The sequence below is a fragment of the Bufo bufo genome, chromosome 6 (assembly GCF_905171765.1).
Source record: "Bufo bufo chromosome 6, aBufBuf1.1, whole genome shotgun sequence".
Taxonomy (NCBI): domain Eukaryota; kingdom Metazoa; phylum Chordata; class Amphibia; order Anura; family Bufonidae; genus Bufo; species Bufo bufo.
In genome coordinates this window covers 408322489-408334576 of record NC_053394.1, presented here as the reverse complement: position 1 = coordinate 408334576, position 12088 = coordinate 408322489, and the positions used below count along the sequence as shown (strand labels likewise).

The window sequence follows — 12088 nt, the reverse complement described above, 5'->3', positions numbered from 1 at the left end:
ACCACCAACAATGTATGACGGAACCATAGTGGTCCTCCTTAAGCCGGGCAAGGAACCAGACGAGTGTGGGTCGTATAGGCCGATATCCTTATTGAACATCGACTATAAAATTATAGCAAAGATTTTGGCCATACGTCTTGGGAGAGTAGCTAGTACCCTGGTTCATCCGGACCAATCAGGATTTTTGCCCGGTACATCCACCACTGATAATATCAGGCGGGTGCAGGTGGTGACCCAGATAGGAGTACAGAAAGGAGAGAGATGGGTTTTGGCGTCTTTGGACACTGCAAAGGCGTTCGACTCTGTTGAATGGCCTTATTTGTTTCAGGTTCTCCACAAATTTGGTTTTGGTCCTAACTTTATACAATGGATAGCCATGCTATACAAACATCCCAAGGCGGGTATATTGGTTAATTTGATAAAATTGATTATTCTGCCTAAGTGTCTGTATGTTCTGCAACATGCCCCATATATAGTCCCAAAGGCATTCTTTCAGAAACTTACTTCCTTAATGTCACGCTTTATATGGGCCGCAAATAGACCGAAGTTATCTATATTAAATCTGACACGTCTTAGAAAGGAATGTGGCATGTCCCTGCCTGATATACACTTATGTTATCTAGCTGGGCAATTGAGAAATATTAAAACATGGATATTACCGGGGGGCACTCTCTGCAGACAGGAAAAACAACTTGCAGAATACATAGACCTTATTAATCTATGGCCAGTTCTAGAACAACCTAAATTGTTTCCACGCAGGCTGTTACCGATTCATAGGTGTCTGTTCAGATATGGTCAGCTTGTAAGCGATACATAATATAGGGTCAGACCTATTGGAGACTCCGGTTTGGGATAACCCCATGTTTCCTGACCTGATGGTACTGCGAGACCTGGCATTCTACAGGGAACACGGGGTTGTCACATTCGGGAACCTATACAGTAATAATGTTTTTAATGATTATGAGTCCATGAGTCATAGACATGAGTTGCCCAGGAATGCATTCTATAGATTCCTGCAGCTAAGACACGCCATGCAAACGCATTATCGTGATACCCCAGTCCTATTGTCCACCTTTCCGATGATTGGAGTCATACGTTCTCAAGGACCACGTGGCTTTATATCAGCATTTTACACCCATCTCCTCTGTGTCAAACTGAAAGGTAGCCCGATGCAAGCACTGATGGAAAGCAATGATTCCGGATTTGTCTAATGAAGACTATGAGGATATTCTTGAATCCCCCACTCTAGTATCACCTGCCATAAACAATAAGTTTATTCAACTCTGCATAATACATCAAAGCTACATGTCCCCACAGAGGTTACATAGGATGGGCAGGCTTGCCCACTCCGGGTGCCATAGATGTGCGTCAGAATGCGCTGATTTCTGGCATCTTATATGGGCATGCCCTTCCATATATAAGTTTTGGGAGGAAGTGGTGACTCTACTCTCAGATTTACTGGGATGTGTAGTGCCACTTCACCCCAAGGTTTGCCTTTTGGAATATTGGATGAGATTCTTTTCTCTCATCATATAAGGATATTCCTGAGAGAAACACTATATTTGGCGCGAAAAGGAATAGTTATTAGATGGATGGGAGATAGAGCACCTACGTTAGTGCAATGGAAGCAACTGGTCAACACTATAATCCCATATGAAAATATTGTGTTCAAGAATAGGGGCTGTGTGGGGGGTATGGTGTTCATCACCACGAACGCTCTATTCAGCTCGCAGATTTACAGAGGCTTTGTGGGTGGAACAAGGTAGATATTTGTAAGGTTTGACAGATCGGAGAAGGTGGCACATGGTAAACCTAGGTATGCCACTTTAGTTGCTAATTTTGCTGCTCGCTTTAATAGCAATATGAGCCTTCCCTCTAGAGATAGAAGCAAACACAGCGATACGCCACAGGTGTTAAATGTTTTATTCATTGAGTCATGTATATGCTGTTTGTACAATGTACTTTTATTATGCTGATGTATAGTATGTGATAGCTTATGTACAAAGAATGTCAGTATAATTGGCTTTATGTGTTCAATAAAGCAAATTTAAAAAAACAACTTTCGGCTGACCTCACTGAGGGCGGCATAAATTAGTGACAGAAATGCTGATGTCAGCAGTGTGTCGCTCATGAGCTAAAAGTCAGTGGTTGCCAAGAACCAGCCTCATAAGCATTGCAGCCCAGGCCTTGAAAAGAGTCAAATCTACTTGAGAAGAGTCCTGGTTATTCGGAATCTCCTGCTCTCCCGTCCATCTGCTGATGATTGGCAGTTCTCTCCTATACAGAAAGGGAGACAACTAGGTAGAAGACTGTCAGGGAGAGCAGGTGGGCGGGAGAGCAGGAGATCATGAATAACCAGGACTCTTCTCAGGTGGCCGGGACTCTTTTGCAGGCCCAGTCTGCAGTGATTGTGATGTTGGTTCTTGGCAACCACTTACTTTTAACTTTTAAATGACAGACCGCTGAAATCAACTCACCTGTCTGTACTTTATGGGCAGCATAAAGTTGATGACAGGTTCCCTTCAAAGTGGAAAACCACTTTAAAACTTGAAACCGAACTCTGCTTCAAAGTGGAAAACCACTTTAAAACTTGATTTGTGGTTTTCCACTTTAAATATCAACTACTGAAGTTATTCACACGCAACTTCGTGAATAACTAACTTTGGCTTATCGGAGCCCATACATTTTAATACGGATCTCCGTACAGTATTAATCCTAAGCTTTGAAAGAAGCGACTTCGGATGTAGCATCCGAAGCTCGCTTTGCTCAACATTAATCTTTATCTAGGCCTATCATGAGAACATTAGAGCTGTTATACTGTTATCCCAATTCTAAATATACTATTATAATGAAGATAACACCTTCCCAACAGCAGCAGTAATCTGACAGTTCACCTATCTATATAGAAGTTTTATCCCTCTGTGTTCACTGCTAAATAAAGACAGCATTTTGTATTTATTTTCAATGGCATAGTACTGCCAGAATGAAAAAGAAACAACATTTCTAAAAATAAATTTTTTTGTATGCTTACGGAGTTTAAAAAATTGTATAAAAAAAAACAAAAAAAACATTTTCTACGAATATTGACTTTAAAATATATACTCCTATTTGATTTGTTCCTTTGAATATTTATTAAATATCCACAACAGCCCCCCCATATGCCAGGCCCCTCCGTGGGAATATACAGTATAGACCAAAAGTTTGGACACACCTTCTCATTCAAAGAGTTTTCTTTATTTTCATGACTATGAAAATTGTAGATTCACACTGAAGGCATCAAAACTATGAATTAACACATGTGGAATTATATACATAACAAACAAGTGTGAAACAACTGAAAATATATCATATTCTAGGTTCTTCAAAGTAGCCACCTTTTGCTTTGATTACTGCTTTGCACACTCTTGGCATTCTCTTGATGAGCTTCAAGAGGTAGTCCCCTGAAATGGTTTTCACTTCATAGGTGTGCCCTGTCAGGTTTAATAAGTGGGATTTCTTGCCTTATAAATGGGGTTGGGACCATCAGTTGCGTTGAGGAGAAGTCAGGTGGATACACAGCTGATAGTCCTACTGAATAGACTGTTAAAATTTGTATTATGGCAAGAAAAAAGCAGCTAAGTAAAGAAAAACGAGTGGCCATCATTACTTTAAGAAATGAAGGTCAGTCAGTCAGCCAAAAAATTGGGAAAACTTTGAAAGTAAGGGCTATTTGACCATGAAGGAGAGTGATGGGGTGCTGCGCCAGATGACCTGGCCTCCACAGTCACCGGACCTGAACCCAATCGAGATGGTTTGGGGTGAGCTGGACCGCAGAGTGAAGGCAAAAGGGCCAACAAGTGCTAAGCATCTCTGGGAACTACTTCAAGACTGTTGGAAGACCATTTCAGGGGACTACCTCTTGAAGCTCATCAAGAGAATGCCAAGAGTGTTCAAAGCAGTAATCAAAGCAAAAGGTGGCTACTTTGAAGAACCTAGAATATGACATATTTTCAGTTGTTTCACACTTGTTTGTTATGTATATAATTCCACATGTGTTAATTCATTGTTTTGATGCCTTCATAGTCATGAAAATAAAGAAAACTCTTTGAATGAGAAGGTGTGTCCAAACTTTTGGTCTGTACTGTACTTACCCCGCTCCCAGCGCTGCTCCTGGTCCCTGCACCGCCGCTGCTGCTTCTCCCTGTAAACAGATGAAAATATCCGGTGTTGGGGGGTAGCAGCCAATGGCAGGCGGGGACGAACCTCTCTAGTGTCACCCGCAGTGCTAGGGAGGCTCATCTCCGTCTGCCACTGGCTGCTCCCCCCGACACCAGATGTTTTCATCCGTGTACAGGGAGAAGCAGCAGCGACGAGCAACGATGCGGGGACCAGGAGCGGCGCAGGGAGCAGGGTAAGTATATTCCCACGGAGGGGTCTGGCATATGGGGGGGCCGTTGTACATACTGGATAACTCCTTTAATGTGGGGAGGCAAGGTAAGATGCCTGTTTAGATGGTATTTGGTGGAATGGGTGAAGCCCAACAAGGTAGAATAGTGGTCAGACTTTGGACATGAAATGCAGAACCTTTTCTAAAGTTCCAATCAAGGACAGGACAATGCAGACAGAGCCAAGGAAGCCCCCAGAAGTAAAGAACTAGTGGAGACAAGCAGGGCGTACAAGGTAATCTTCAACTAGTGCAGTGCGCTCACATGAATCTCCAAGGGATCTGTGACGTATTGTATGTGAGAGACTTCCCATCAACACATGTCACCAGCAAGGGCTTTGGCTTCTTTAGAATGTGAACTGGTATACAATACTGATTTACAAAGGCCTGATGCATGAAATTACCTGCCAAGCCAGAGTCTATAAAGGTTTGCATGGTGAACCATGTACCTTTGTTAGATAATTCCACAGGAACAGACAAGAGAGTGAGTCTTCACCTAGGGCAGGCTCTCCTACAGACTGAAGACTTTGGAGTATACCTGGCTTATTAAGGCAAGTGCGGGCATAGAGTACAAACACAGATTGTTAGAGCCAGCGGGCTCTGGAATACTGGTGCCAGGCAGAAAGGTGTGTTATCACAAGCAGCTTCTCTGAATCACAGGTCAATGCTGGTGGTTAAGAGTATCAAGGCCTCCAATGTGGACGCTATGTCGTGCGTGACCTGCAAGTTTGTCCTTAATTTGCCTAGACAGACCTTCCCAAAAAGCTGCCACTAGAGCCTCATTATTCCAAGCCAACTCCGAGGCCAGGATATGAAACCAGATGGTGTACTGACAAAATGTGAGACTGCCCTAATGTAGACATAGCAGAGAGGCGGCAGCTGAAGACGGTCGCCCTGGTTCCTAAAAGACTCTGTGAAATGTCTCCAGGAGGTTACTAGTGACTGGATCATTGGTAGGAAACTGGTAGGACAACAACTTGAAGTAAATTGTGCAATGGTTGGTGAGGTGACAGATAGGGGCTATAAAACGCCTGTGGGAGTAGCTGGTACTGGCACTGTGGCTACTGCTGGTGGTGGCGGTACTGCTGCAGCAGCTGTCAGGGCATTAAAGCAGGTGGACCTGTCATGCATAATGTCCAGTAGATGATTATGGCGGTCAGACTGTAGAGCCAGCTTTTGAATTACTTCAGAGAAACCTATTTGGGTTGGGTCAGTGGGATCCACGATCAGAGCTTACTGTTACAGACAGTGGCCGTGGACCCACTGTGCCAACTAACTGGCTTGGCAGTGTCCTGGTATTCACCCTCCAATCCATGTACACGGCAGCTGATCCACAGGAGTTAGAGACACCGGTGTGAATAACCAAGGATTAGGTGACAATCGAAGTCAGGAAACAGGTCTAGATCAGGGCAGGCAGCAGAGTATCAGACAGAATAGCACACATTCACTAGATACCTAGACAACTAGGAACCTAGAAGCTAATTACAGTTAGAAGCAGCCGTGCAAGGAGGACAGTAATGGGAATAGTAGTAGCTCAATGAATACTGGTCTTACTAGTGACAAACATGGACGGCCAATGTCACAATAATGAGAAGCGTTAGATAGACGAGCACTTACTGTATGTGTGTATGGACTCGGGAAGTGAACCTCCGGCCTTGTTATGAGCAGTTTCATCAAGCTCATCAGTCTCCAGCATTTCTGAGGAAAAGAAGGAAATGATAACATTGAGGAAAAGTTTTCACGTCTATGACATGCATCAGAGCTGCGGTGCTGTCTTCTTACTGTGCTGTATGACATGGGGTGGATTGGAAAGGTTCAGCAACATGAAGGAAAAATAATTCACTTTCTCAATTCTGTCATTCGAGTGCATCCAGCAGGATGGACTGGTGTGGATAACGGAGCAGGATGGGGGTGCTGAACAGGGACAAGGTAGGACATTATATGGCCATGGGTTGTCCTGACAAGGTTTCCTCTTGCTGTGCTGCTTGTGTTGTGTCAGGTAGACTTTTATGGCAAGCCAATTTAGATGCAGAGGTCCAACTTGCAGGTCACCCACTTAAGCCCTGAGAGTAAAGGGTTTCTTGCATGGGATGGTTTGAGGACCATGTAGACATGGAAAATCCCCATGCGTGTGCATGGCTCTCTCTTCAAAGAAAATGGGGCAGGACTGAACCTGGTCCTTTGCCCATCTTCCTTTCCTTGAGCCAGACCACCAGCTAGGGCCAGCTTCATAACCAATGTATCCAAAACTTCAAAAAAATCTACAATTTTGTGTCTAAAGCTTCTATGTGGATCTATAGTTGTGGTCAACATTGGCACCCTTAGTTTTAAAAAAATATCTGCAGAAAAAGTGGATACGTACTAACTTTGTATCATTATAATATTTTAATAACATGTCCAAATATATTCAACATACACTATCGGAAAATGTTATCCGATCAGTGCAGGTCCAACACCCTGTGCCGTAAGCGATCAGCTGTTCGCTGCAGCCTCTGTAGCTGGAAGTAGCACCTTGAATGGAATAAAAAAGCACAGTTTCCTTCAAAGTGCATTGGCTGTGCTGGGTTACTGTAGCTCAGCTTCCATGGAAATGAATGGAGCTGTGGTCATCAACATCAGGAGCCTGGAAAACCCCTTAATGGGATTAAGATGTGATTGACAAAGTATAAGTTGCTAGTGGTGCCTGGTCAGTGGTCACACAACCAAGGTGGTGCACACTTTATTTTGGGTACATGTTGAGGCAGTTCGACATTAATACCGGGTGGCATCTCCCCTTGCTGCGATACAGGTGTCACTCTGACATGGTAATGGACATACAGATGCTGGATATCCTCCTGCAGTATGTCATTCCAAGATCTTTCAACTTGGACCCATTGTTTAGCCACATGGGAGATCTGTCGCCCCATCCAGTCCCAGACACTCTCGATGGGGGAAGAGATTTGGGGACTGAGCTGGCCAGGGGAGCTGCTGCATACCCTGAAGAGCACATTGAGTAGTATGGACGGGTGTCAACTTGTTGAATGCCATGTTTCCAGAGTCATAAAAGGCAGTAGGACTGGTTACACAATGTCCTGGACATACCGGAGTCTGGTTAATGTTCCAGCCACAAATACTAGACGGAAAAAGCCATGGTAGCGAATGGTGCCCCACGCCATGCTACCTGTGTGCACTATGCCCTCTCCTGCAGCCATCAATAGCAAATACAAGTGTTCAGTACAAATGATGGCCGCATCAGAGCAACACCTTGGTTGTGTGATCATTGACCAAGCATGAATAGAAGTTTATTTTATACTTTGTCAAATCGCGCTAAGTATTCCAAGTGTTCTTTTCCCCCCATTTTCTGGTAGTGTACATGCAGACATTTATGGGGCTCCTCTTCATAGTATAGTTTTTATAGGCTGCTGGATTAACATCATGTTCTGTTTCATACCCTGTAAAGATTAGGAGATGGCGTTGTGAAGCACTGGCATTGGATGCCACTCATTGTTTCAAGTATCAGGATGATATATACATCAGCACCAAGCTTTGTATGTTTTCTGCCCACATTGGACTGCGCCAATGTAAAGTAGTTTTTATTTATTTATTTTTTTAAAGGGGTTGTCCGGGTTCAGAGCTGAACCCGGATATACTCATATTTTCACCCAGGCAGCCCCACCAAGATGAGCATCGGAGCATTTCATGTTCCGATGTTCTCCTTTGCTCTGCGCTAAATCGCGCAGGGCAAAGGCATTTTCAGGAGATCCGGTGACGTACTGGGCTCTCCTTAGGGCTGCCAGGCGGAGGCTTCCACCCAGCAGTGAGCCTGGTGATGTCACCGGCACTGATGGGCGGGCTTTAGCGCTGCCCTAGCCTGTAAAACGGCCTAGCAGTGTGCCTAGGTAAACAAACAAGCCCTTGCCCTGTGTAGCTGCCCTATATATCCACCATTTTATGTTGAATGACAAGATTGAACAGTTGAACCACCATCTTATGCATACCGCCATTTTGTGATATCTTTTCAACACATGTTTTGTACATGGACTATCTGCTGCGGAGGCGGCAGTGTTATATGAAGAAAAGTTGAAGTTAATAAAGAAGTTATTTCAAGCATTTGGTGTGCTCTTTAAACCTACTGTTTCCATAGAACGGCGCTAGAAGAATTACAGAGTAACAGACAGTCTGGTTGGACTAAAAAGTTAGAGATGTCAAAATTCTTATAATGCCACAGCGCAAAAGGCACTTCATAGTGCTGCGCCTGCCACATTGGAACTATTGCCCTCAGAGGGCGAAGCGATAGCGCTCCTCAACTTGCACAGTAAATAGCGCATTAGAGCAGCGGAGTGCTAACATATATCGCCGCTAAGCAACTGTTCCCTGAGTGAGCAAGCAAAGACATCTCAGCGGAGCTACCATAGAGGTCATAGAACGTGTGCATTAGTCAAACTGCAGCCGACACTTAAAGTGGCAGAACGGCAAAGGCAAGATAGTCAAAGAAAGAGCGCCAAACCTCCTGCGATCCCTAGAGAGAGAAAGAGACGCATGGTGGGAGGCCAAAGTCCAGAGCTAGAGTGCCCGCACCGTTATCCACGAAGAGGTCACGTACTGCAGCCAGCTAGTTTCCCGCCACGAGGCCCAAAGCCTGCTGCAGCGTATCCGAGCCAGCGCATCACAAGTCTGCATAAAGCTTGGCAAGTCAGCGCAGAGCATCGCAAGACATCACAGAGCATTGCAAGACATCGCAGAGCATCGCAAGTCAGCGCAGAGCATCGCAAGTCAGTGCAGAGCATCGCAAGTCAGCGCAGAGCATCGCATCACAGCTAGAAAAGACACGTCTCTTTTAAAGACTGAGATTTGTTCCTGCTCTTCAGAATAAGGTCAGAGCTTTCTTTTTATTATTTATCATTGCACATAGGTTTTGGCATAAAGAGAAATTTTTCGTGTTCAGGAATAAAAGACTTTAAAATAAAACAAAGGACAGTTTGTAGTACACGGACTCTAAAGTTTTAAAAGTGAAAGTCATTTATTTCTGCATTTATCAATATTGCGCTTAAAGTGAAAGGTCTTTTAATATTCGTATTAATTGTTATAGTATTTAAAGTAAAATGTCTGAGACTAGTATAACCATGCACCTGTTAGAGGATACAAAGATAGATAGAGTAGAGGGGGAAGACCAAGAGAACCTCAGAGTCAGAAGAGTCTAATGCAACAATAGTCTTGCCTCAAGCAAATATAGCCCAAACAAATAAACTAAGACATTCATCACGTGCCAGAAAACCGACCTCAAATATGCTGGAAAATTTGGAGCAAGAAGCAGCATTGAAAGGGAAAAAGTTCACCCGGATGTATGACAGATGGAAATCATACATTAAAGACATTTGTAGAAAGCTAAAGCAAAAGAGTATAAAAAGGAACTTGAGTGAGATGGTAGAGACGGTAGAAGAATCTGAATCAGAGCTTATGGCAGCATATGTCAACATGCGGTCGTTTACGACACCTTCCCAGGACATTGTAAGGAACATGGACACATATACTGCGGTCAATAAAGATTTGGTAAAGCTCATGAGAGAACTATCATCTGCAGAAAACTATGACGAAGTTAAAGCAAGAAGGAGAATGTCACCGCCGGCTCTGGGAGAGATCTTAGAAGTTCAGATTGACGGAAGACTCAGGAGTCGATCTGACAGATCTCTATTGTTTTCATTGTTGCTGACAGGTTTCCCCCCTATCGCAGGTGTTGCTCATTATCAGTCAGGTGGCTCTTTATATGTTCCGCCTCTCTCTGGTTTCCCTGCGGCTAATAGCTCTTCTGTGGAGTGCTCAGCTTGTGTGGCGGTTCTCCTGTTCCAGTTGCTTCTCAAGTTAAGTACTTTTCCCTTTCATGTTGTGTCTGTTCTGACTAGGCCTAAGGAAGACACTAGCTTCTTCAGTTTGGAAAGAGCCGGTTGCCTCTTTCCCTGTTCCCTAAGCTGTGGGTTTGGTGCAGTGTTTTTGCAGTCTCAGGTTCCGGTGCATGTGCATTTCTATATTTGAGATTTGCACATGTTGATAGCAGCTTAGGGAGAGATATTCAGGGATTGCTAGGAGGTGACCTCTTTTCCCTAGGTTTGGTGCCTAGTCTGTTGTTGTTTTGTTGTGGTTCCCTTTTGGTTGTCCTTCTTTCCCCGTACTACCCGTGACAGAGAATGAACGAGCTTTATATGAGAAACTATGCAAGGTCCTTAGTGGGAACCACAATCTCAAGTGTGACTTCCTTGGCTAGCAGAAGTGCCAGCCATATATCAGAGTCCTCAAGTACTTCAGCCAAAAGAAAGGAATTAGCTAAACAACTTGCTGTCAAAAGAGCAGAAATTGAAATGGAAGCTGCCATCAAGGCACAGCGTCAACTAATGGCTGAAAAGGATGCACAGTGCCATCAGATGGAAGCTGAAATGGAGGCACAGCGTGGGGAAGAAGAAATGACAGAGCTGGAGGGGTGGAGCAGTGAAAGGTTCTGTCACGTCTCCGGCTTGGGGGAGGAGCCGTTACAGAGCCAGGGGCATTGATAAAACTCTCAACTCTGCCAGCATCCCTCGGAGGACCCCCTTTCTGCAGGTGTTGTCAAACTGGGAAGGTGAGGGGGGTCCTTTCCATGCCTCATCATCAGCTAATTTGCCTAAACCACCTAGAGGTACGGGTAGTAATGTGCTAAGAGCAAGAGTATGCACTAAACTAATTGCTGTGATCACATTAAGGCCTCGTTCAAATCCAGGCAGTGCGTTCCAGCCTGATTCTGTCCAGAATGCACTGCACCGCATTGCGGCCGGCTAACTATATTGTGGGGCAAAGTTTGGCAAAGGGAAGAAAAAGGCGCTCATAGGGTGAGTAAGTTCAGAAACAAGCCTCCAAATACAGGAAAAGTGGTTCTGCTCACCTGTTATTGTTGCACCTAAGATTCGGTGCAACTGTAATGGAGGCGGGTAATAGTGATTGAGTTTAGCTGGTTGGTGCTGCCGATTCCGTCCGTGTTCACCTCTGGCGGGGGCCAAGCCGCCGTCTGGGTCAGTGTATGTGGTAAGGGTCTACTGGACTTGGAGGTCGAGTGGAAGGATGGATGGTAGGCGCAAAAACGCAACCAAAGTTTTGCAAACCAATAGGTTTTTATTGTTAATGTGACAACGCGTTTCGGGGTTCAGCGGACCCCTTTTTCAAGTCGGTGAAGATGCGGCTGGTGGAGAGAGCCCTGCTACCAGCTTCTGGCACGTGCGGCGTCCAGATGCATCTGGACGCCGCACGTGCCAGAAGCTGGTAGCAGGGCTCTCTCCACCAGCCGCATCTTCACCGACTTGAAAAAGGGGTCTGCTGAACCTCGAAACGCGTTGTCACATTAACAATAAAAACCTATTGGTTTGCAAAACTCTGGTTGCGTTTTTGCGCCTACCGTCCATCCTTCCACTCGACCTCCAAGTCCAGTGGAAACTTACCACATATATTGTGGGGCAGGAGGGGGCGTAGTGGTCTGTTGAAGTGATTGGCACCATAACCATGCCTAACGTCTGCAATGCGGTCGGCTGCACAGGATCGCAAGGCACATTATGCCTGCGGTCCAGTCCAAACAAGCAGCATTTTGACCGGACCTCAGGAATAATTGTGCACTGCGATCCCGTGCATCCGATCGCCTGCGGCTGTGGCTACGGTGCCATTCACTTC

At 45.0% G+C, this 12088-nt stretch overlaps 1 protein-coding gene across 1 annotated transcript in view; it reads right to left on the bottom strand.

The window, feature by feature from the left end:
* Positions 1 to 12088, bottom strand: part of LOC121004454 (serine/threonine-protein kinase mTOR-like) — a 166647-nt gene that overhangs the window by 5486 nt on the left and 149073 nt on the right. Inside the window, exon 46 of the mRNA XM_040436677.1 lies at positions 6041 to 6121. Within this exon, the coding sequence (XP_040292611.1) occupies positions 6041 to 6121 (81 nt within the window). The remainder of the gene's footprint in view (positions 1 to 6040; positions 6122 to 12088) is intronic.